This window comes from Cinclus cinclus, chromosome 16, assembly GCF_963662255.1.
Source record: "Cinclus cinclus chromosome 16, bCinCin1.1, whole genome shotgun sequence".
Taxonomy (NCBI): Eukaryota; Metazoa; Chordata; class Aves; order Passeriformes; family Cinclidae; genus Cinclus; species Cinclus cinclus.
Genome location: NC_085061.1, coordinates 4,121,104 through 4,148,189, shown reverse-complemented (window position 1 = coordinate 4,148,189; position 27,086 = coordinate 4,121,104). Strand labels below are relative to the sequence as shown.

General features: G+C 41.5%; 1 protein-coding gene across 1 annotated transcript in view; it reads right to left on the bottom strand.

Moving 5' to 3' along the window:
- The window catches only part of CARD11 (caspase recruitment domain family member 11), a 102,717-nt gene that overhangs the window by 19,987 nt on the left and 55,644 nt on the right, over nt 1–27,086 (bottom strand). Inside the window, exons 3-5 of the mRNA XM_062503877.1 lie at nt 21,421–21,542; nt 1,034–1,290; nt 310–447 (exon numbers count right to left, since the gene is read on the bottom strand). Of these exons, the coding sequence (XP_062359861.1) occupies nt 310–447; nt 1,034–1,290; nt 21,421–21,542 (517 nt within the window). The remainder of the gene's footprint in view (nt 1–309; nt 448–1,033; nt 1,291–21,420; nt 21,543–27,086) is intronic.

Here is a 27,086-nt window from a genome sequence, read left to right as displayed (position 1 = left end):
ATGCTTCAAGTGTGCTGCACATATGTAAGTGGTCAGTAACAGTAATTCAGTCCACTGTTCCAACATAGCTTCTTGTGAAAATTCTGGAAATGCTGATCACTCCATTTGAAGCTCTTCAGCTTCATTCAGACAGCTGGGATGTCCCTTTGCTTTGTACATTACCTACCACATTTTGCTTTGAAGGGGACTGAAAAGCATTCTACACCAAGATTAGCTTTTATTTCCACTTCTTGCCTGAAAAAAAAAACCAAGCCAGTCTTCCAGAGAGTCCTTACTTCAACAGGCTCCTTTGCGATTGATTCTACTCACCAACAATAGTAGAAAATCTCCGTGTAGGTTCTTTCCCTGTCACCAGTTTGTAGAGTTCAGGGTAGTAAAACTCCAGGCTCTCCAAGAACACCACGTAGCCCCTCTGGCCCTTAGTGTGGAGGATGTCCAGCAGTCGGCCTGGGTACAGACAGCAGAGAGGTGACACATCAGCCCCACGAGCAGCATGAGCAAATACCACATCCCTGATGTTCATCTCTGCCACCGCAATGAGCTGTGCAAAATCCTTCTGATTAACTGAGTTCAGCTGAACCCATAAAGTAATGCCACCAATTCTACATGTTTGTGCTGATCGTTATTCTGTGGGAGTGTGGGCAAATTGGTCTCTGGAACAGAAATTTCAAAGGACAAGTTATTCAGTGCAGCCTTTACCAGGCAGGGATGGCAGATTTTCCAGTGACAAATCACAAAGTACTGCAAGACAGCTGAAAAGCTACTCCTGGAATGACACTGACTGCTGCTTGTGTTAACTGAAATATTTGCTAAGGCTTTGATGGGAATTTGAACCCCACAAGCTCCAGGCTGCACAGCACTGGAAAGAGTCTTTGTTATCAAAATAGCAGCAGAATCCCCCTGTACATCAAACCTCCTGTAAATAAGATAAAAGTTTCCATCTGATAATCTGTAACTTGATTCAGGCTCTCTCCAGACTTAGCAGAGCAAAGCTATTCAGTGATGCAGATGTAGCCACAGACCAGACAATTACCTGCTCTGTTAATTTTGGAGGGCAGCATGAGTGAGTTGAGCACCTCATCCTCATCCTGCTCATCGATGACTTTGCACTGCCGTAAGTAGGGGGTCAGTTTGGCTGGGTTGATGTAGCGGCTCAGCATGTGCCGGTTGCACTCCACGTTCTCCCACAAAGCCTCCTCTTCATCTTTCAGTGCCTCTAGGCAGTCATCCATCTCTGGCTCTGCCCCTGAACAAGAGACACAATTGGCAAATGAGCACCAAGCAGGACAGCTGCAATCCCGGTACTTTTTTGTGCTTCCATGTCATATGGGATGAGCTCAGAACCACTTCTGACTAATGCTGAATTTGTCCAATATTGAAGCTGTTTGAAGCGCAGCCTGTCCTCAGCTCATCTGGGAAATGACAGTTCACAGAAGTGCTATCTTGAGCCTATGAACTACTGCTCATTGCTCTCCAGTGATGAATCTGCACTCAGCCAACTCCACCAAGCTCTCTACAAGTCAGAGGATGTCTCTGCTCAAGAGACGCAATGGCAAAGGGCACAGTGCAAGGCAAGAAGGGAAGGAACCTGCACAGCTCAGAGCAAAGACAAATACTGGCTGCAGGCAATGAAGGCTTTCATTCTCACCCCCTTTGCTCCTCTCCAAGCTGTACTGATGTGAACCTGGGATGTGATGAGCCAGCACCTGTAAGTGACTGCATACAAGAATAGTTAAGGCAGGTCTGTGTCTGCACCTGGCTGTGGATGCACTGAGGCGTGGGAGTGGAGGTACCTGGGAGCTCAGACCTTGCCTTTCCCTGCATGAGGGGACACAGCACTGTGTCACTGCAGCTTGAAAACGTTCTTGACTCGTGCAAATGTTGTCACACAGTTTCTGAGTGCTTGCAATGCAATTTCCTGCCAGCTCCTAATTTGTACCCACCTCATTAGAAAAGGTTACATGGCAGGCTACAGTGAGGCAAGAAACTTGTACTGAAGTTAAAACTAAATAAACTTTGTAAAAAAAAACTTCCCTTCTTTATTTTGTGACAAATATTAACCTTTCAATTAGTACTATTTTTGCATTCTAGCTTTCACAGGACCTTGTGAACCAGGTGGCACGTGGAACATAAGTTCTATTTCAAGTTGAGAGACCCTGGTGGAAGAATTTGCAGTTCTTGCATCATGTGAGACGAGAGCTCTGCTTTATGAGGCTTTGCTGTTAATCAGTAACTAAAGACCTCAAAAGCAACATGTTGTTTTTCTCAGCTTCCAGCTTTAGGAACTGGGGAGCAGCCTGTGTTATACCCAGCATCCCTGAGCAAAACCAGCTCATGATCTGCATAGCCAAAGGCTATCAATTTCTCATTTTGAAAACTAAAGCCAAAAGTGCTAATCTGTTAAATAATGTGTTTGTCAGTGTTCTCACATAATGACATACAGAATATTCCTGCAAAAACAATGCATGTTTTTGTTTTATGCTTTTAAAAGCTTTCCCGATTTGTCAAAAAATCCTAGTCTAGGTTTTAATACCTCTATGAGAAAAATTTGGATGGTTTTTCACAGTATGGAAAAGTTAAGGGAGTACCGGCAGGGGCTTTGTTCTTCTCCTATACTCCAGCAGAGTTCTTTTCTTTGCAGTTTCACATCCCAGAAGCCACTTATTCCACATTTGCTTTGATGCTTGCATGGGAATTCATTACTCCAGTGACTGCTATTACATGTTCTGGGAGAGACAGCAACCCCCAGAGGGCCAGGAAGACCAGGGCAGTTCAATGGGAAGCAGAATCATGGGGCAAGGGGAAAAATCTCCCTGATCTAATGAACTCCACACTGGCTGGGTGAAATTTTTACTGAATGCCAGTATTTATGTATGGTGTCATTTAAAAATGACACTGAAGCAATGAGCAGACTAAAGGTAAAATAATAGAGAAAAAGCTTTACAAAGCAGGTTGCAGTGGGAGGAATGCTAGAGGTGAAAGAGCTTCATCTGAAGTCCTCACACATTCTCATGTATTTTACTCTCCACCATTATTCTGGAAGTCGCTGTATTTCACTTCAAAGGTGAATTTAACAAACGCTACGTAATTGGAGAAGCTGGACTTTGGGGAGTAGAAGGCAGTGAAGCAGAAGGTCACACAGTACCTCAGTCAGCTCACAGCCACAGCCACCCACTGCAGCTGGAAAAAGGAGAGTCACAGGCCCTTTAATTTCTGGGAAGGGACCAGGGACCTCACGGGTGAACCTCAGAGTGCAAAAGAAGCACTTGCCTGAATTTCAGGAAATGCAAGATATCTTGTAATCTGCTGCGCTGAACCAGAAATTATTGCACACTGTCAGCAGTTCCCTCAGGACATTAGCAAGGGATTTCTCCACTAAATGATTCAAAGAAGAGTTCACTCATCAGCGCAATTCTCAGCATGAATACGTGGCTTTTTTTCCTACCTGATGCTAAAAAAAGTCTTTATCAAATAGTCCCTTGTGTATGGGCATAATACTTCCATACCGTTATTTTGGGGACATCATGTTTAATGGCAAAGTAATAAGTATATTGGATGAGTGGCTAAGAATTTTAAAAGATTTCCAGTAGCAAACTCCTGCTAAACACAGTCTATTATAAAGAGAGCAAGCCCTGAGAAATTACATTTAGTGGAGTGGTCCTCCACTGCCAGGTAGAAGGTCAGACTCTCCCTTTTGCTTTCTTCTTTGGCATTCCACCTTGGAAATGCCCTGCCAGAATCACAGCTAAGCTCTGTCCCAACAGCCTGTGCTGCCCTGCAGCTCCCAGGGATGTGTCACAGGTATCACTCCTCCCCTTCCTGGAGCCTGAGGTGTTGCCTTTGGTGTGAGTCTTTGGCCAGGCTGGTCTGAGAGCACGACCCCCATGGAGCTCCAGTGTCCTGTGGAGCTGTTCCAGAGAAAATAGCAATGAACAAATGATATTAGTGTGGAACCCCTCCTACTGAGCAAATAATTCTTTGATTTAGTATTTAATATAGTGTTGAATAGGAAACAAAATGCTTGCCATTGGTTGAAATTTTGGTGTGCTGGTCAAAAACCCAGATGTAACAACTGAAACTCAGTGGGAAACCAATAAAGGTCTTGTATTACTGGCTTTAATTTTAGAAGTTTTTTAGCAGTACATGCATTTTCTAGGCACTTTATATCCCTTATTCCCTGCTTCTGCCCTTTCTAAGATGATATTGCAGAAAAGTTGTTTTCACTTATAAAAATAAAAAATGACAGATTTAAAATTATTTCAAATGGGTGAGCACTTATTTAATCTGATCTTTATTACCATTATCTAATTTGTGATTCCAACACCTCTTGAGCTGTAAACTAACACATCCAGGAGTTGTGATATGTCACAGAAATACTATGGCATCCGTTACAAATCACAGGTGTGAACTCACAGACTTGGACTGACTTCAACAGACATTAAGCAAAAAGAAATCAGAAATCACCACAGCAGTTAAAAAATTGCTCTCCTGCTGCTCCTTTCAGTAGTTAGTATACAAAACAGCTTTTAACTGCAGGAGAGCTTAATCCAGTAATAATCTCAGCTAGTTCCATCTATTTCAAAGGTCTCTGTAGATGCAGACAAATAAAAGAGAGGATCCCTTTTTACATTAAAAGGAGCACTCTGCTCCCCTTGTCTCCTTTTCTCTCTCAGGGACTATCCTTCTGCTGGCTGTTACACACAAATGAATTGTTCTGGACGTTTGCTGGTTTTTTCGTGGTGTATTTCTTAGCTGAACAAATCACCTTGCAGTTAAAGCTGCTCTCTGTTCTCACTCAGACTCTGCACTCTCATATGTCAGTGACACTCTCCACTGATCAAGGGAATAAAACCTGCAGGCTTCAGACCCAGGGGTTCTATAAAGCGCTCATCATCAGGTCACATCTAAAGCTTCATTTTTGTTTTTTGTGCTTTGATGATGGTGCAGAAATTAACCCTTCAGCTGTTTAATTATTTGCATCCCCGTGCTCTCAATTCCTGCCAGCCTGTCAGTATTCATGAATTGCCATGTAGCTGAGTGCAAATGCAGCTTTCAGCTCAGGTTTCTGATTTCCTCATATTCTCTTTGCGAAATATTAAAAAAAGGGTTTCTCTTTGTACTGAGAAGCAGAAGAAAGTTTATTTTGGAAGAGGTAATCTATTGTTATGTTTTGGATTTCTGCATTTGTCACAGATGTTCACAGACTGGCAGTATTTAAAAAAAAACACAGCACACAAAATGTTTTGCATATTATAAGTTAATAAGAACAGAATTTTATGTTAAATGCTGAGTATGAAAGAATTACATACAAATCATCATACTTGAAACCAAAAATAAAGATGAAAACAACACTCTAAAATTATGTATCTAATTATCCTCGGCATTTTGAGGGTGTTGTTCTACATCCTCTTTCTCTGCACATCTCCAGAGTCCGTGGGGCAATATCTTTTCTCGCTGCAGTTTGTATAGCACCTCACATGACAAAGTGTAACAACTGGGTGGTTTTCTCAAAAGCTGCTTGTGTGGATATGTGCAGATTTGCAGTATCAGAGAACCACAAAACCACAAAGGGATTTAGAGCTATTTTTACTTTTAGAGGGAAGTCACAGTTTAAAGTGTGATAAGGAAATTATATTCCTTTGCTTAAGGACAGGAGAGCTCTGTGTGCCTTCTAGGCTTTCTGAAATGCTGAATACCAGCAGTTTCCAATTATGCTGGCTGCTCTCTGGATGTTCTGTGGTACTGAAAACCACTTTTAAAAGGTTTAAACATTGAGAAAACTACTGAATTTGCTTACCTATCCTTGCAATTTTTTTCGATACAGATGTTAAATCCAGACTCCCGAAGGAAACAAGATGGTGCCTTCATCTGCCTTTAAGAATTTGCACTTTATATCCTTTCTTTCTCCTTCAGTGTCCCCACCTGGAAACAAGGCTGGCAATGGGCATGTTTGTGACAAGGTAGGGCTTGTTAATTAGTGACTGCAAAGCACATAGAACTACTGAGATGGAAAGCCCCCAGAAAGGTATTTATTATTAGTGCAGTTTTATTTCTTCAGACTGCAGACCTCAGAACACTTTCTGAAGGCAGCAGTCCTGCTGACTGGGCTGGGCTGTATTCTGTTTTGGGTCATAGTGATGCACATGAAAAGAACCATTCTGTGTATCTCAGAACTCCTTCTTTATACAAGAGATTCAACCAGCTTACTTATTTCAACAAAATATAAAAGAAAAAATAGAATTAGAGATACAAAAGTAATAGAAGAGCAAGAAGCTTTAAACACAAAATAGGATTATTTTTGTACAAAAATGCCTTACTAAATTCCATTGAGTCAATCTGCCTGTTCCACACAGCCTACAAAAGAAACCCTAAACACCAACAGACCTGCAAGGCTGCAGGGAGGTAAAGCTAGATCTTCAGTAGCTAACATGAGTAGTACTCCCATTTTCTGAACAGAAGAGAGGGAGAAAGAAGCAAACAAAACTCCCTAACTGGTTCAGAGAGTTCTGGAGGCATCTTCATCTGGCTTCAGAAGAGGAAAAGAAAATCTCATAACTATAACCTCAACAATCAAAAGAGAGGAAAAGAAATGAAAGATTCTATCATGTTACTCATATTCAGGACTTCTCCCTTCTGAAAAGAACAAACAAACTAACAAACAAACAACAACAAACAAACCAAGCAATTGAATAAATAGGAGATTTATGTCTAATCACTAGTCCTGCCTTAACAGAAGGGAGTCAGAAGAATTAATAGTCTTGGAACTCCCTTTAATTATTGTTTTGTCATTATTTACTTTCCTAAGAACAGATCCATATAAAGCCCCACCTCAGAAAAAAGAAAGGTAACACATACATAAAGCATGGATCAATTACTGATGTCAGTCAGGACACCAACAGATTGCTTAGAACCACCTAAACCAGAAAACACTGTATGCAACAAAGACAAGCTTTTTGATGCTGCAGGATAATATTGCCTAAGAGCTGATGAATAAATGAACTGAAATCCACACTTACTACATGGAGCTTCCGTTTGTTTTGAATGTGCAAATGAAATTCTATACAATTCCTATTGCTTTCTGGAGGAAAACACCATTTACACATCAAGAACCTTGTTTTGCCCAATGCAATATTGTTGCAAAGACCCCAATCAGTGCAGCACTACTCCTTAGGATCCAGTAATGATTTTTGTTTCAGGAAAGACTGAGATTGGTGCTTTCCCATTTCACACCCCACCTGCTGGCAGTATCTGCTCTACCTCTTCCTCAAGTCTGGCAGCTTTAGAGCCCCTGAGCTCCCATCACCTGATCTCACAGGAAGGAAATGACTCATTTTGCTCAATGACTGAGAGCAGCTTGTGCTGCCTCCAACATGCAACAGGCAGCATCCAATCAGCTTTGGTTGTGGCACACACATTATTGATAATAAACAAAGACAACGGAAAAATCCTCCTCTGCAAATAGCTGAAATGATGTTTTGACAACTGTCATTTCTCTGTGTGTCACTATTTCCTACAAACAATTAAGCTGCTTCCAGCTCTGGCAGTAACACACAGTTTAAGCACTTCTGAGAGAGGAGCAAATTTTGGGCATGGATTCATCTCACCATTTTGAATTAGGCATGAATTTAGAATCCAATTTCTCTCTAGAATTGAAAATGCTCTGTTCAAAACTCTTCATTCCACCGTTTTATACTTCCACCTTGGAATGTTCTCCAAAGATTGGTTTCCAGCCACCCCAAATCACTTGGGTTTCCTCTGGGGTCCATGGAGAGAGACTTGTCCTCCTCATGCCAGTATCTACACTGGTGATTAGATGGGTGTTATTCTGTTTTCACATATTGTTTGAGAATCCAGTACCCAGGTTTCAGATGCTGTCATACTGCCATTATTGAACGCTAATATGTGTAAAAGTAAATGAGAAATGAGAGATATGAACAATGAGAGATGCAGAAAAAAAAGTGGAGAGGGGAGAGAAAGATGAAATTTGAGGGTGAAAAATGGTGAGGTTAGGGGAAAAAAGAAATATTAAATAGGGAAAAAGAAAAGAAAAAGAAAGAGGAATTCAACAGAATGAAAGTGAGGAACAAAAGTGAGACAGATGAGAACAGGAAAGGCCTTACAAAGGCAAAGGAAAGGAATGTGGAATAAATAGGGAAGGACCACAGATCCTGAAACATGAGGAATCAGCGTTACTTCTGAGCATGCAAATCAAGATAATGGCACAGTAATTAAAATAAATAATTTACCACAGGACTTCAGTGCATCTATTTTAAAGGATTTGTGAAGTAGCAATGGAGAGCTGAGCATCTGACATTTAATAAATGCTTTAATCTACACATGCTCCATCCTGTTCTGCATGGGGATGAGGAGGGCAGCAGAAATCTCTGTGCTATCGTAGTATAAATATGTTTTTATAGCTGCCCTTCTGTTCTGGAGCATCAGCTACCAACACAAGCATTTCCTTTCAACTAATGTGTGCTAGAATCCAAGAACTAAGAAAGAAGCTGTCATCCTCGGGCTCATGAGAATGGGTCCAACAAATGCCTCAGAAGTCATTACTGGGTCCCAGGTTAATTTTTTCTTTAGACTGACTCACTTTGTTTTTACAACTAATAATGAGACTCTTGCCAGCTCAGGAGGAGGTGGAGGCACAGCTGGGGGCAAGTTCTGTGTGCTTAGGAGGAGTCTTGAATTAAAAATTCAAGTTGCTCAAAGATGCAAATGGTTTGATGACAGTAGGTTAGGTCCCAGTAAATGTGTGCTCAAATTACAAAATCCAGCACATTCTTTGGCACAGAGAGCCAGTGTTTGTGAGGGATCTCCACAGAATGAGCTACATAAGAACCTGGTAAGGACAAGGGTTCATTAACTGGTACATATGAAACCCGCACAACCCTGGCACAGACAGCCTGATTCTTATCAGTGTTAACATTTCACTTCTATTAATACCAGTTCACATCAGGAAGAGAGAAAGAATTGTAGTTCTGCCAAGCAAAACTCCTACTTAGTCTGTTTCTTGAAAAAATTGTCACTTTCTACAGACTCTTACATTACAGAAGTTTAAAAAAATAACAGAGAAAGAACACTTTCCATCTAGTCAGATAATGACCCTCTCTAGGTGATACTCTCATCTCCAGTTAAAGGGTAACAGAACGCATTCGAGGAGAGGACTGCACTCACTTAAACAATCTCCAGATTTGGAAACAACTGACAGTAAATGTGTAGGCCATTCTTAAAACAGAAAAGGTCACACTTCAATCTTGAATACTGTCAGATAATCTCACTGTAATTCACCATGGCCCAGGAAAGTTTGAAAATAGTATTTCAGATATCAGGCATTATAACATAGTGAAAAAATAAGAGATAAACCTATATATACGGAGAATCATAGAACTATGGAATCTTCTGAGTTGGAAGGGACCCACAAGGGTCACCCAGTCCAGTTCCTGGCCCTGCACAGACACCCCAACAATCCCACCCTGTGCACCCCTGGGAGCGCTGTCCAAATCTCCTGGAGCTCGGGCAGCCTTGGGGCCATTCCCTGGGGAGCCTGGGCAGTGCCCAGCACCCTCTGGGGGAAAAACCTTTTCCTGATATCCAACCTAAACCTCCCCTGACACAGCTCCAGTAGTTAAAGAATCCCACAGCTAGTAAAACCACACAAAATACAAAGAAATAATAAATAAGAAGCCAATTCTGATAACCCTCCTTTTAAGATGAACCTTACCAAACTGCTCCAAACACATGAAAAACAACACCCATGCAAACGGTTTGCTCATTACAAGAGCAGCACGCGCTGACTGTGATGAGAATATGATTTGGTTAAATATCTTAAGTACTCTGCAAAGGTGTAACAGCTGCCATCCAGCTCTGTGAAAACTTACCCATTTGTGTTTAGCTTCTCATTTTCAACAACATATCCTGTTGGATCAAACATCCTAAAGGTGATGACTCCCATGGTTCACACATACATTTTGCTCATTTTATGTAAATGTATAGGTTATCTAGATAGAACAGGTATCTACACCTTATTACTTTTTGTGACCCCTTTGTAACCATTACTTTTAAAGAGACTCTAATTTTAAAGAGCAGGCTGCCCACCTGTAGCTCCACTGGAGCTAGAACAATGTCATACATACCTCACACAACCAATACCTCACTGGAAGAGGTGAGCTCCACTCCTAGCCACAGTCTGCCACAGACTGGGTACTCTCCTCATTGGCCAAATCTTTGCACCTTGTTCAGAGCTGCAGGAACATCTCAGCCAGCAGCACACAACACACACAGAGGTCAGCTGGATGCCATTTGATGAGAAAAAGCCTACAGTAAATCACAGCAGCCTGGTCCAGGAAGGGCAAACCCCCACGAGGAATCAGAAAGAGCTTGATATTTTACTCCTTGTACATGGAAATGGTTGTGCTTGTTTTATGAATAGATCTTCCCAGCTTGTGCTTTCTGGTCACCTCTTCTTGCTCTGTGCCCTCTCTCTTTCTTTACCAGTGTTGTGGGACTGTGACATGCAGCTCCGGAAACCTCCACCCACCAGCCTCCCTCTCAGACTTGCAGTCTATATCTAGCAGGCAGAAAGGTGCTGGGGGCTGCCTTACTTCCCTTTTCTTCTGAGCACAACTTTCAAATGTGACACTGCTGCTGAGGGAAGTCTTAGAGGAAGTGCTCTTACAGCCATGGGGAGCTGGGGGCTCTGGATGGAGCAACAAGGGCATGAGGAGGAGCTCAACAGGTCCTTTTTTCCTGCAGAGAACCCAGCTGGGTTTCCTTAGCCATCCCCTGTCACCCAAGGCCTGCAATTAAGAGCAGGAAAGCAATCTGTGGAAAACAGAGAGAGAATTCACTCTCTGTCTTGCAGAAGAGCTCCTGTGAGTCACTTCTGTAGCAATCTAAAAGAAAAACGGTCTGTTTGTACATTGTCTGTCCATTATTTCTGTAGTGGTAATGTCTCCATGACCTTGTCCTGCTGTCTTCAGGAAGAGATAATGCCAAATGCTTGGCAATTCTATATTTTCTATGTTCAAAGCATTGCAAGGAGGAATTAAGCATCTTCTGTTGCTCTCTCCATAACTAAGCCCATTGCTCTGATGATAGGGAATAAAATACTGTAAAGCTTTCATGTGGAAAATTTATCCCCAAAGAATTAACTAACCATGGGAACAGACTAAACTCTGGTCTTCTCAGGAAACTCTGTCTGGTTCAGTTCATGGTTAATGTGTATTTTTTTTTTAAAGACCAAAGAAACAAAGTACTAAAATAGCAATAAATCTGACTGTTTGTCTTCACCTAGTGTGGTTCTTGACCATGAGTCAAAGTAAGAAGAAGTGTAAGAATTGTATTGAATTCTCTGCTGACTGTGGAAATAAGTATTTGTGAAAATAACAACTGCAAAGTGACGCCAGAATTACATTCCACCTGTGAGCATCCCAGGATGGGCAGCTTTAAGGATGGGCAGCTGCTGTTAAAACAACATCTACAAAAACTACTACAAAAGCAAGATTTGTGGTATTATTTGCACCCAAACCCTGATTTTCAGATGTTTAACAGTACAAAGGGTGGTAACCAACTCAAAATCCTGGGAAGTTTGTTTTATTCTTCCAACTTATGCCTTGAAGCACAACAATTCCTTAGCACAGGCTGACAACAAAATCATTTGCAGAATGTGCAGAAAAGTCTTTGTTTTAAATGCAATGTCGCATTTGTGGCTGAGGTGAGGTTACACACAAGATGAGCACAAGCAAACGGCTCCCATGATGAGGATTGATTTCCCCTATTACTCATTCCTGCTCCAGGGCACAGCTCATAATTAGGGTCAGATTTTCTAAGAGCACAGGTGGTATTTAGGCATCAAAATAAATGGCCAGATTTTTGCCAGCCTTGCCTTGGAGTATGGGATAAGGTGGTCTTATGAATCACAGGGCTGCTGAGTGTTAAGCACTTTTTAAAATCAGGGTTTCTGTACACACTTAAATTAAAGTTGAGCGCTTTCAAAAATCTCACAACTGGAACATTCTTCAAATTCTAGGTATTGGAAAAATGGGCCTTTAAAGCTTTGTGAGGTGCTAATTTTTACATGAATAGGGAACTGCTGTCTATAGCACCTATAAATCTGTCTGGCAAGAGTATTTAAGTAGTTCTGGTTCTCTAGTGTTGTATAAACTCTGCAGCAGTGCACATTCCATGGGGAAGAGGGCAGATGCTGTGTGCCAGTGCTTACCTGTGTTAATTCTAAGCTGTGAAATAAATATTTTGCTAACTAACAGGTGATGACAAACACTGTATCAATCTCTTTTCAGCATATTGTCTCCAGCCACAACTGAGATTTTCAAAATTAAATGAAATTTTAAGCTGTTCAAAGCTGAGACATAAAAAAAGATGGGTTCTTTCTACATGACTTTCTGCAAGGAACCAAAACAAATTATTTTTCTCATGCTCAAAAGCTAATACAGTGTAGAAACTGTATAAGGTTTTAGATTAGACTCTCCTTTCATCATTAGTTGCTCTATTTATCTTTTTTTTTTCAAAGCCGGTGAGTTCAGCCTTGCAGAATCCATGCTGCTGACTCAGCTAACTGAGCCAAAACTCATAAAAATCTATTTAAAAAAGGTCCAATGGTTTTATTTTCTAATCGTAAATATGAAATTTAATTAGCATCTCATTGCTAACGAAGTCATCATGGAAGACAAGACTGAGGAATGAGGCATAGGGATGGAACATCAAGCGTAAGACAAAGCAACTGTTATGCAGAAGCCAGTTTAACTCCTGCTTTTCTCCACTCATGTTTCAGATTTTTTAAGAATGATGGGCTGTTTTCACAGGTTTCCTTCTCTGAGAGCAAGGCCCTTCTATCATCTTTATGGCAATAATTACTCCACCATGATACCCCATCATGCAAAACACAAAATAAAAACAGATAAAGTTCATTCTGGATTAGAAAAAGAAGCAAGGCAGAGCAAGTTGGCTCTGAACTCAAAATCCTGTTTTGTCATAAGCTACTCAGGTTAGCAAGTGTTTCAAATCCTGTAAAAGCAATAGACTCATCAAATGAGAAAAGAACTCTCATTATTCTCCAGGGTACTGCAAACATCAGAAAGATTAAAGGAATTTTTTTAAACTAAGCATATGGAGAATTTTAAAAGTCTCTTCAAATAGGAACGTGTCCAGCTTTTTTACTATTATCAATATTAGAAGCTGCGTCCCAGGCTGACATCAGCACTGAGGTCGACATTACTGGGTGGAACTCTGTCAACTGGGAGCATCCTCTGCCACCTTCTCCCTGAGCTCTTGAGAGGTCAGGAGCTCTTGTCTGGCTTCACCCTCCCAGGTGAGCAGGAGGGGCTCCACGAGTGCCTTTCCCTGCACAGCAGCAGTCACCGGAGCTGGAGGCAGGGACAGGTGCTCTCCTGGTGCCCCACTCGAACACAGAACATCACAGCAGAGGGGACTCGGTGCCTCTGCTGTGGGACAGCTCTGCAAGGGCTGGGGAACTGCAGTAACCACAAAGCTGTGTGTGCTTTCTCCCCACACTCACACTGAAATTGTTCACAGCGATCAGTGTGGGAGGAAGTGTTTACAGGACCTTTCCTGAGAGTGACTAATCATTAATAACTCCTGGATTTCTACAAGGGCTTTAGCAGAAACTCCCTGAGTGGGCAAGCCCCTTGGGTGCTCTCAATGACAATTTTCTCTGGGGTAAAAAGAAATTTATTAGCGGTGGTCCTGGTTACTTATATGAGTCAGGACAGTTTCATATCACTGTTACACAATCAGTCACTTGCAATGGCAAAGAGTCACACCCAGACATGTTATCACCACGACTGACTGAGGTAACACTGCCCATTTTATCAGCAGTGCTGGTGCTGAGCTGAATGGTGGAGTTGAGCTGAACTGAGCAAGGACCAACAGCTCCCTTCAGACAACTGATGCATAGTCCCTGGTGTTGTCAGTGGAGTGGTGATGGAAGTCTCTGTAAATGAGTACAAATTCCTGAAATAACTCTGTTTCTTGCTGGTATTTATGGTAGTATTTATTCTTTCTGGTATTTATGAATTCCCTGCCACTTATTCTAGCAGGGAAAAAAGAGGGATTTAAACTTTCTCACTCCACAGTTAGAGGGTCTGAAATGGATAATTCTGGGAAAGCATATTTTTAAAGAACAAGGCAAGTTTAAAGCAGTGGCCATATGCTCCTTTTGGATTATATGCAAACTTTTAGCGCTTAGCCAAAAATGTTGCTGTTCCTTTTCAGGACAGAATGGTCCTGCTGGTGGCTCAGAATCCACAATCAACCACCCACTGGCTTTTCCCTGGAAGAAATAAGGATTGCTGGTTTGGGCAGCAGAAGCTGTTCAGTTTCTCTGGGGTTTGTGTAAGCCAAATTTAAGATAGAGCAAATTTCTGGTCTGGGGTTACAGAGTTCACTGCCTGTATGTGAGGGGAGAGGAGAGGTGGGCAGGAACCACTTCCAGACACAGACAACATAATACAGAACACCAGGATGTGGCATTGCCCAGCCCACAGAAGCTGATGCTCTGAGCTGAAACCCAGCACAGCAACACGAACAGCCTGCATTACTACAGCCAAATGTATGTGTGAAGCATTCTCCCCAAGAGAAAAGAACAGCAAGAATATCCCAAATGAATATCTGACTTTGTTTAGCGCTTAGAGCTTGCTAGAACACAATGGCCCATCTCTGTTTTGAGGCATCTGTGCTTTGTGCATTGCTTCATGTCCCTCTGCCACAAACTGGAGGTGAGGGGTGCTCTCAGCTCTGAAGTCTGCTGGACAGAGAGGAGTTTGCCAGATGCCTTCTCTCACTTGATGGGACTCCTATGCATGGGCTGGGAATCAGAACCAGAGAGGAGGAGGAAAGGAGACAAGACAGGTGAGGGGAGTCAGATAAACTGGTCAGGCTGAAGGGAGGGAGGACTTAGGATGTTCTGTGAGGACCAAAGGAGCAGAAAAACCACCCTCTGCCTTTTTTCATGTTCTTTCCTCACAATATTTGAATGTTCAAATAATTTCTGCTGTTCAGTCCCTTTGTGCAGAGACTCTACTTGGAGTGCTGGTGGCATAGGATATTTAATAGCCAAAGTTTCTAAATGCATTCAAGATTTCTAATACTATCCTGCTCAAGCAGCTTTGGATTTCTGCACTATTATCATGTTGCAATGATGCAGTTGCAATGAGTTTACATTTTTCTGCATTGCAGCACATACTACAAGGTATCAGGAGCTTGTCACTGAATCCACAGCCTTCAAAGGGGCATTCAAATTCTGATCACTTCTGCCTCAGACCAAGCATTTTCCAGTTGTTCCTTGCAGGTGGAATATTCTTCCTGATATTGTATTCTCACATAGCTTCTAAGGCCACTATGGAGCCAGCCCTGCTCTCCCAGGTGTGCAGCCTTGCTGGGCAGTGATTCAGTGAAGGTGCTGCTGTCAATAGTGTTTAATCCAGCAAAACTGCCTGGATGCTGCTCTCAGTATGGATATGGATGAGTCACAAAAACACCATTCTGCAGTGTAACACTCCATATGAAAATATTCAAGTATCACTTTTCCTTCAGGCCACAGACCTGCGGATTGAAAAACCCAACAGAATCAGCCTTTCCAGCCTTTCGGGAAATGTAAAACTCCTTCCATTTTTTTGAACAACTCAAGCAAAAGGAAAACACATTCTTTTCAATCCTAACACAAAAGTTTAAACATTTTTTTTGTTTCATAATACCTTGATATCTTTCATGGCATAAATTGAAAAAAAAGAGAGAATAAAAGACAGAAGGAAATTAAACCTTGTAAAATAAAACATGTTAGTCTTGGGTCTTTCTGAAAAATATGTAACTGGAAATACATGAATATGTAACTGTAAGGATGAAGCACACACAAAAGTTTCTTAAACAATTAAATTTTGAGACTTATTCTGACCTGCTTTGGCAAGAACTCTGAAGGAAGACTAGAAGTATCGGAGGAAGGAATAATCTTAACTTCAGCTTGTACTTTTTTCCTCAGGAAAAAAATCAGCTCAGCAATAGTAAAGAAGGTGGGAAAAATTGATGGAATTTTCTATTTTCAGTCACTGCAAATCATTAGTGAAGAGAGTTTGATGATCTCACTAACTACCTCATAATAAACTACAAAAGAAACCATATGGAATGTAAACTACCTTCACATGGTGCTCAGAGATGTGATTTAGTGCTGGACTTGGCAGTGCTGGGTTAACAGTTGGACTCAATGACCTTAAAGGTCTTTTCCAACCTAAATAATTCTGTGATTCAGAAAAAGCCAAGCAATGAGATGCAGGTAGCAGATGCTGGATATCACTGTGACTTGTTCTTGTAAAAGACTGGGATGCACCAGCAGACTTTGGAGAGGATCCACACAAAACTGCAACCAGGGAGGAAAGATTCATTTAAACACAGACTGTGTACAGTGGACCAGTTTGGTCAGCAAGTAGTGTAGGTCACTGGTATTTGAATTGAGTTGTTAAAAGCAAAAGCCTTCAAATGATCTTACAAATGTGATAATTTTTCAGTTCATCATCGAAGATAAAAGTTTCAATCACCATTTTCACTGTAGTTTGGAAATGTACTTGGTGTAAAAAGACTTGAAACAACCTTTGGGTGTTTTCCCAGTTTCATCTGGATTCAGAATCTCCAGAGGGAAATATTTGAAAGCTGTCTTTATTAGTGTTTAGAATCTTGGAGGAACTTATTTTTGTGTTTAAATATGTTAAATATATGTAACAACCTATTAAGTGCACTCAGACTGATTTCAAGTATGGGCATAGTCAGATTGGAGATGTTTCTACACATTTAGAGCTATAAAAATGAAGTGGAAACAATTATTCAGCTGCTAATGACAACCATGTATGTACTGCTACCATACAGCTTCTTCTGCATGCAGATGGAAAAAAAATCTTATCCCCTTTTAAACAGAAACCTTATGCTACATTTGGTCCTCAGCATCTCAATTACAACATGAGGAAAATCTTCCAGCAAACACCCAGTGCTCAGAGGGCCAGTGGGATTGCTCTCCTTGGCTACAGTGAAGCTGATTCCCCCCGTGAACTCCAAAAACCAGGGCTGACTTGAACAAATACCAAGTACCTGTGTGTAAGGCCAAGCTGGCCTCAGGGACCAGAACAAACACATCCCTTAATACAACACCAAGTTACTTCACACAGAGAAATTCACTGAGGCAACAATTACTACAAATAATATCACACACACAGCTGTATATATATTTATCCTTTTGACAAAACCAGAATGTTACAGCATTTCACTTGACATTTCTGATAGATTTCCAGTGAGATTTGACAAATTTCTCTCTCTCTTTGAGCTGCTAAACAGATTCACTGAAGTAGACAGCATTAGAAAGCAATGCCCCATCCAGCCCTGAAGATAAAATAGCTTTTGCAGGACTAACATAACAGGAATATTCTCCTCACCACATGTTCAGCACTGGGAACAGACAGTGAACAACATGTTGCCAGTTTTGGGTGCTATTAGTAATGTGGGTTTGCTTTTTGAATATGGAAGTACAAAGTTCTTACCCACTGGTAAAATGCTACACGTAGATCATTAAGCTTGTGAGTTCATGGTACTGACAAACTATCACCCTTCCTAGAGCCCAAATCTTTGCCAGAAGGTTATGAAGGGAGTGTTTGAAATCAAAGCTCAGAGGAGACCTTTGTGCTTAACTCAAGTCAGCGTGCAAAGCTCAGCCAAGGGAACCCACTGCCCAGAGCTGGGACACTCCTTGAGAGGGAATCTGGCAGAGCTGCTGTTCTGTCTAACTGCACTTTCAGCTGCCTGGCACTGCATTCTCCTCTTGCCTGAGAGGAGCAGAAGTGAGAGGGTGATATAGGGTGAGAATACAGACTAAAGCAGCAGAGACAACGAAGCTTTTATCACTCACTGGATGTGTGCCACAGACACCAATTATATACATTTGACAGCAACCATTATAATTCCAGAGTCCTTGAACAAACCACAAGCAGAAAGGTTACCTTCCTGAAAATGTTCATTGCCATTAAATAAGTGACCCAAACTAGAGGGAGAAGGCAGCACTTAAGAGAAAATCTGGAGGAAGGGTAGAAATGGACAATCTTATTATATGTAGACCTGTAAAACCCCATCATTTGCTCTGAAAAAGGAATTGCAGATTCACTGAAGATGCTGGATTCGCAGCAAAACAGACAGTGTTGTGCAAATGCAAATCTTACAGACAGCAGTGGCAAAATAGACAAGAGACAAAGAATTTTTCTCTCCTATCAGTGGTGAAACTTGACCAGACTTGGTAGGGTTTACGGTTTTACCCTTCAGTTTGAAAACTACAAGGCATACTTCCATATTTCTTTTTAAGTTTAGATTGCTATGGAGGCTACTGCCAAAGAAAACTGCCACAGGTCAAACTCCACCATCAGTTACACAACTTAATGACCATATCTAAGTGAAAGATTCGTATTTCATGAAAGATGTATTTCAGTATCAAAGAGAGACTTGAGCCATCTGCTAACAAGTGGGTAGCTAAGGACCTCTATAAATTTCATCCTCTGTGAGCAATCATCCATATATCTATCTGATGAAAACTTTCACCAAGCAACTGTATAGAAACCAAGGTCATTTGGTATATGGTATTCTGGTATCTTCAGCATATCCCACTTATTTGGGATTCATCCTTCTAGAGGTCTAACTTGTCTTTAATTGTAACAGATACATGCAGTCAGACAGTTCTTCCTTTCTCCTACACTGAAATTTTATTTAGAAAGTTTATTATAAATGGTTATTTAACTCTAAATTAAGAGTTAAATCTAATTGGAAGTAACTATTTGCACAAGAACAGGGAGTCAAACATGATTCTGAGTTTCTGTTCTGGGGTTGGCTCTCTTGATACAGCAATTTACTGAGGAGGATAAAAAGTTTCCATGCTCTTTCCTGCTGAAATTTCTCCTCTTCCAGACACGTGATTCAAGAAACTGGACACAGACACACACAAAAACGAAATTTCTGTCTCCAGGTCCCCTTGCAAATGTCTCAACCCACCTTTGATGATGTCCATTTTTAACCCAACACAAACAAACTATGTGATGCAAAAGAAAAAGGAGGCAGGGAGAGACAGACAACACACATTGTCTCAGCCAATTAATTTATGTGAGCCTTACAAAAAGAAACAGTAATAGGGGCAAAACTACTGACAAAACAAGGCTCAAAATCCGAAAGTTTTATAGAATGACTCAACGGAATAAAAATGCTGTTCCCATCACAAGACGAATTGCACCAGAGTAAGAAAGAGTCATATTAGACCTGAATGTATAAAATGGACATCTCTTATTTTATTGTTCTAGGCTTGTGGACTTTTTGCAAGTTCCAAAAGGCAAAGATATTTTAATGTACCTGTTTCTGTATTCAGAAGAGAATGCTCACAGCTCAAAGGCCACGGTTTTCTAGTTCTGAATCAGAAAGGATATCTTATAATTGCAAACATAAAAATTTAAGCTCCTTTCACTCATATGGAGATGGACAATTTGAGAGAGCCAGACAGATTGCTATGAGAATTCTCCCACATAATAATTCTCTTATTAATTCAGCTGAGTTTAATAAGTGAACCTTACTCAGTTCCCAAAAGACCACACCAGAACATCCAGAGAAATAAATCTTCACTCTCAATAGTCCTGCTCAGGAAGGTGAGGCTACAAAGCTTCATCAAAGAAATGCACTTATTTGTCATATCTGATTCACAGCATACAAATTTAAGCAAGGAATAATCCCAGATATCGTCCTTGGATGCAGTTTTCAGCCATGTCTGGTCTTGGTGACTCACCACTGTGTGTGGTATAAAAGACATGAGCTGTTTCCAGATCCTAGAAGCAAAGTAACAGCCACCACAGCACTGGAGTTGAGAACTTTTACTTCTGGGACTGGGAATCCCATAGGAATCAAAAGGACAAAAACTATGCCAGTGTCAGATCAGAAATTCTGCTGCAGGGCAGGAATTCCAAAAGTTTATTAAGTTTAGTGAAAACATTTACGAATAACTAGAACTTATACTATTTTTTACAGTTTTCCAAAGGCATTTTGCATTGTGGTCTCCCATTTTTTCATCCACCCTCAGTCCCATCACTAAGCTCTTTCTCTGCTCAGATTGCATATTCTGCAGAGGAAAGAGGAGCTGAGAGACTGCAATACTTCCTCTGGTTCCCCTGCAGGCTGGAAGCAGGGATTGTAAGGCAGCAGTGCAAGCCCAGCTGAATCAGCAGTTCCTCCCAGTTTGAATGTAATATAAAGATAAAAACAGATAGAGAAACCTGGTGGAGAGTTGTGGTAAGGAGGTAGAAAGGAGTGGGATGGCAGAAAGAGAAGGGATAGAAAACCCAAAGTCAGGGAAGGCTCTATTTGAGAGTGGAGAGGAACACAAAGGGGGTTACAGGTGTTAGGAAATGCTGTTTGTGAGACAGAAAGAAACGGAGACAGGATGACAGTGGTTATTTGTTTGAATGACTAAATACGAGTCTGGGCACTGGAAGGAAGCTATGCAAGTGTGAAAGTGTCCTATTTTGGGATGCATCCCCAAAACTGTAAATATGCAAATCCTGCAAATGTCCATGGAAGTGAATGACAGGATAGAGACGTGGAGAGGCAGCAACTGTCACAAAAGGATCTTGCCAGGGCAGCAAACACAGGAGAGAGGGGATGGAGCAGGAAGCAGGAGTGCATGTGTGAAGCTGGAGGAACAACGGGAAAGGGGAACACAAGAGCAAGAAGGAACTGACACAGGGGAAGGAGGGACACATTGAGAACTTGAGGGAGGATGTACAGTCTGTTGCACAAGCACAAAAGAAGGCAGAGGCAAAGGAAAGGAATGGAGAAGGGAAATATTTGTCACACAGAAAATACTCTTGATGGCATAAAAAGCACAAAGACATGGTGAAAAAGATTATAAGAAATAGAGAGGGTTGAGAAGAGATAAAAAGGAAGTGAGAACAACAGATTAAAAGGGGAAGAAAACCAAATGAGAAGGATTTTACTAGTTAACAGAAAGCATAAATCTCAGTGAAGAGATTTAAAGAAAGGGCACAACACACTATGAGCAGAACCAGAAATTCCCTGGAGACCAGTGCTGATTGTCTGTCCTTCATGTCCCCTCTCTAGACTTCCATATCAACTTTTTCCCAGTGCACACTTGCACCTCCAGGTACAGCCTCTTTGCCTCCCTGAACCCTGGGCTCCAAGGATCGCCGCACACTAAGTACCAGACCTGCCAAGGGCAAGGAAAGAACAAATGGACCCATTTTCAAAGAAACTTTTAAATATCAACGCACAAGGTGTGAAAGTGGAACTTTCAGTGATCAGAGCCAAGTGCTGTGGTAGCTAGCAGGGAGGTGGAGCTGCTCTGCCAGCTGCTCTCCTTACCTTGGGTGCTCATGAGTGACCGGCTGGCTCTCTGCAGCTGCTGCAGGCTGCACTCTACGTCGCCTCCATGCAATTGTCAGTGTCTCTCCAGGAGTCTTGCAGAAGTTATTTGTGCTCTGCAGCTATTGAAAAAGTAAAGGAAACACAAAGAGTAAAACACCCCCTGGCCCCCAAACCACAAAAGTTTTGGGAGAATCAGGAATGAAAGAAGCTAGGGCACTGGTGGCAGAACGAGCAAAGAGCCACACAGAAAGTAAGAAAAAGTGTGTCAGAGACTGGGAGGGGTGGAGAAGGAAAATGCAAAGATCTGACAGGAAACCAGACTATAAATCTGCTTCGGGTTGAAAAAACCACCTTTCTGCTCCCCAGTGATAGGGCCCGTTTGCAAATGACTCTGCAGGCAGGTGACAGCAGAGCCCTGTAGCACCAGGCAAGCAAATCAAGAGGCACCGCTGCCCCTTCCCCAGGAAGAGCAGTGGGCAGAGAAGGAGACACAAACGCTCAGCTCAGGCACAAAAAGCAGCCTGTCTCCACTGCCTCATTTCTAGCTCCACACACTTCCAGGGCACGTTTGCCTTGGGCACAAGGAGATGTGCTAAATGCCAGCCCGGCTGGTGCTGTGCCTCTCCCAGCACAGCGCAGCAGCCCTGGTGTCTCAGGGCACTTGCTGGTAGAAAGCAGGTGGGAGACAAAAAAGAACAAACTGAAGAAAACAGAGTGTCAAGAACAACAGTTCCAGGCAGAAGGAATTCTGGGTTTTCCCAAGGTTTCAAAGATTTTTCATGAAAGCACCTATTTTATTAATAGCTTCTTTTGCTAAAAAGGTAGTCAACAAGGTTTGCTTTATGCATCAGATTATTTTACAGTGGAAGAATGCTTTAAACAGTATGTTTTCCAAAGGGAGTCTCTGCTGACACAAAGAAGCTGCATCAACTTGTATTGCTTCAATGCTGGATTCCAGGCTTAAAGCCAACATGCAAACCCAGCTCTGGTGGATCTCACAGAGGACATTCACCTCTAGGCTGCAACCAGGAGCCTTCCTACAGCCAAACCCACCAGAGCAAAGTCACTCAGTCCCTGCCCTTGTTGTTCTCTGGGTCCTGCAGGGCCAGAGTCACCATCACTTCTAGAAACATCCTTCAGTGCTGCTGCCACCCTGCTGAGGGATCCTGAGCCTGAACCCCTTGTGTGGTGTGCTGGTTCTGATACAAGGCACAGGTACAGCTCTACTCCCTGACACTCCTGAAATAGTTATTTTTCCAGAAAAAGAACAACTGTGTATATATGGGCATGAGCATGTGTTTATTTCCTGAGAGAAAATAACAGAAATAAAATCAGAAACATTAGAAAAATAAGAATAAGCGAGCTATGGTAATAGATAGTTTAGGCATGTGTGTGTGGGGAAAGCATGATGACAGCAGTGGAGGGAGAGAATAAGAAAGGAAAAAGTAGAGAATAAAAAAAACACAACAAATGGAAAGTAAGTACAAAAGAACAGTGGAAAAACTATCAAAAGATAGAGCAGCGTCAAAGAGCAGAATAGAGGAAGTGAGGTGATACAGTGAAAAGAAGAAATGTAAAGAAAATAAAGAAAACACATGGCTCAAAGTTTTGCTACAATAACACATAAAGTGTTCTTACTGAACTGAAAACTGAAGCCTGCTAAAATTGTAAGGGTGCAGAATATGTTCCAGGCAGCAAAACATGGTGGGCAGCTCTGCTCCAATCCTCCCTTATTTTTTCTCTAATTTCACATGTTTGTAACTGTACCTGGACTGGTGAGGGTCTAAGGGTATCCATAAGGATTATTTTGAAAGGGATTCTGGAAGCCATTCCAGTTTTCTATATCAAGAGCTCAGAGATTAAGGAAGGCAGGAATTCCTGTCTCCTGCTAAGCAATAGCAGAACTTGCTATGCCCCTACCTATTTTTTTCCAGCAAGGATTATAGTGTGATGTGTTACTTGTATTGTTGTGCAACTTTACCAAAGTTCACTGCTAAACAAACTTGGAGCTGCATGCGACAAGATGCAGGAAAACCTCCTGGTTTGAGCAGCCAAAAATCTCTCCATGAGACAACTGCACAGATGAGCTTCTGCAGCTTCTGACCAGGGGAAAGTCAGTGAAACTTTGGGGGAAAACTGTGAAACAGAGCTGTAAGAATCATGGCCTACAATTCTTCCATCAAAACCAATAGAAGTCACTTTTGACTTGAGCTCTCTGCTGCTTTCACAGAGGAAGCTGATCTGTGCATGCAACAGAGGAACCATTTTAAGCACAACCAGAGAAACTAACTCTGCTGGCAGGAGGCTTCGTGGCTTCACTTCAATTTTAAAATCAGAGATCTTCCACACATGGTTCCTAACCTGAAAGGAAAAACATGCTAAAAATTAAAATCAAAACTCACCAAGTCTCATTACAGCTTTCTCCTTCTGTCCTTGATTTCTTCAGCAAACAGGGTATCAGCCAGCACACTCTGAAACTGCCCTACAGAGCCAAGCAAGGGGTTAGGCATCATTTGTTCCTGTTCCTGCTTTTGCTTTGTTTAATGCTGCAGATTACAAACAGATCAAAAAATACAGTAACTGTTTTAAAGAAGATGGCACATTTCCCTGGGTTTAAAGTGACACCACAGAGAGGAAGCAATTATCCAGCAAAGCCTGAGCAGCTTTAAGGAATTTATCATAGAAATCAAAGAACCTAAAATTCTCATAGTCATAAAGGGTTTACTGGCAAACTGAGATTAGCTGAGCAGGATACAGTCATCAATCACAAAGCCACATGTAACTGAGTATCAACTCTCTTTTAAAAGAATTTACAGTCTTAATCCCAGTTTTCAGGTGAAAAAATTTTCTCAAGCTATAAAAAAAGTGTTATGGTGAGGCTGTAGTTCATCGAGACTGGCAGAATGAAGTTATGTGTTTCACACAATGTAAATGTAGAAAAGAATCATGTTCTATTAGGCAACCAGAAAACATGAAAAACTTCAGATGCATCACCTAAAATACAGCAAAAAGCTGCAGTTTGAACCAGGGGCTTTCCTGGCCCAAATGCAGGGTCTAGAAGCCTGACTGGTAGAGTTTTATGCAAGAAATATTACTTTGTTTGTTTGTTTGTTTGTTTGTTTTTGTTTTTGTTTTTGTTTGTTTGTTTTTTGTTTTTTTGGGGTAAGAAAATGGAATTGCCTCAAAAATATACCTGTCTCCATCCTAGGTTTCTTTTTCTTATAATAATGATAATTTTATAAAGTTCTACTGGAACTTTCAGTTTAACAAGCTGTCCAGTTAAGGGGTAACAATAAACAATATGGATTTTTGTTATTGGTGGTGGTTATAGCTTCTCAGATTTCTTTCATTAAATTTGGTGCAGGAAACAATAAATTGTACCTCTGCTTTCAAAGGAACTCCTCTCACCTGAAAGTCCCCTGGAGGGACACACCTGGTACGTTTGCTGTCTCCCTCTTTCCCAGAGATTTCAGAAAAAAAGGGTATATTTAGTTCCTTCCAAGTGGTCTAATTCTGCAGGATCTGAGCCCTGGTGGTACAACATGAATGAGGCTGCATCTTAAATCCTTTGGTGGTGCTATACTTTCCCTTCCTCCAGGCTTTTACTTTGGGTTCCTTGCATAAAAAAGCCAGCAAGATTTCAAGGTTATTCTATTACGTGATCAACCAGTGGAGAAGATTTGGAATCTTAGATACTCCTCCCATTTTTGCTGGCCTCCTACGCATTTCTCCCATGGGTGACTTTCATACCAGAACATCATTATCAGGGACCACAGGGAAAGTTTCTCTCCTTTCTCCTTCTGTCTGTCCCACTGGAATCACCTATAATTCCTATGGGAATAAACTTCCTCAGTGTAAGGTTCTCCTTGTACACCACAGCTTCCTACAGGAGGCTTTTTAAAAGAGGTGATTCATCACCTCTAAATCAGAACTGAAGCTGCTGCAGAGCTTCAAATATCTGCAAACTGAAGAGCTAAAAAAAAATAAAAAAAAATCAGCATTTGGAAGTAAAGAAACACTAAAATGTCCAGCTCTTAATCTGCTTCTCCTTTCCTCCTGTTCCCCTCTTCTCCCAAGACAGCCATCCCAGCCCATGAGGAGACTGCCCTTGACTCCTTATCAGTGTAACAGCCCTGAAAATCCCTGGATACCAGAAACGCATTTCACAAACTACTGATTTGAGAACTAATATATTGCATTTCTCCTGCATGCCTGAGCACAGCAGCGCCGTATATATTGTTAACACAACCTTCCAACTCCTTAGAGCAGAGAAACAGAAGTATTAAATATTTTCCCCATTTTACATATTTTGTATTATCAGCCTTGCTCAACTATCCTTAGAGACTATCACTCTTACTTAAGGATGCTCACAATTTATCATTTTTCTCTGGAGATCTGACTTCCAGAACAGAAGTATTTCCCTATTCAATTCACCAGCCTGTGCATAAGCAGCTGTTAGTGTTCATCTGCCTTTTCTAGGCATTAACATCAAAAATGCCCCTTGATCTTAAAAAGTGACACAGAGTGTGGTTTCTTTAACACCTTTGGGGGTAATGGTTTAAATCCAGCAGGGAAATGTTCTCATCTATAGGTTTATGATACACATTTAAACAGTGTTTCAATTGCCTCAACTATGAAATAAGATGACAGCCAAACATATATCAGAGGGGAACGGAGAGCGTAAAATTCCCTCTTTCATTTGACAGTGGTGGGGCTTAGGTGGTTTTGCACAAAATGTACAGTCTCTGTCAAGTTTGACAGTATTATGGGATTTATCCCAGTCAACTGTTAGCATATTCACCCACTGTGGAAAATTTGGGTCCAAATCCATTCTGGGATCCGGGTTCACAATCCATGGCACAAAAGACCAGCCCTCCACAGAAGCAAAAAACTCAGACCTGGGGTTTTGATAAGAAAAAAGGGAATAGCTTTAAGCTGAAAGAGGGTAGATTTAGATGGGATACTGAGAAGAATTTCCTCTCTGTGAGGTTGGAGAGGCCCTGGCACAGGGTGCCTAGAGAAGCTGTGGCTGTCCCATGCCTGGAATTGTTCCAGACCACACTGGGCAGGGTTTGGAGCAACCTGGGATAGTGGGAGGTGTCCCTGCCCGTGGTGGCAGGAGGTGGAACAAGATGGGCTTTAAGGTTTCCTACAACCCAAAGCAGTCTAGGATTCTACAGTTCTGAGATTCTATTTCTATTTCCCAATTCTGCCCCTTCTCCAAGCCAAAGGGAGGGAAGCTCCAGACTCTGTGATGCTCTCTCCAGAAGAGTCAGAGTTAATTTAGTTGTTATTCCAACTATTCTCTTTCCCTTACACTTATATGATTCATCAAAACTGGGCTTGAGCCATAGCTCAGGTGCTTATGCTCCTCCATATGTTCTTAATTACATGTCCATAGGGCTTAAAATCCAAGGATCTTTAAACCTTCCAGAAAAATGATTTAGTTTCACAGCAGCCAATGAGTTATGTATTCATATCCATCCTCAATGGATGATGAGACAAAGTAGAGGTTAAAAAGGAATATTTCCTCTCCCTTACAAGTGGTAAAAATAGTTTTTTCACATAGTTCAATATTTTGGTCTATTAAAAAAAAAACAAAACACCACTACCACAACAATTTGAACAAGTTAAGAGATCAAGGCAGACACTTCTAAAACAAT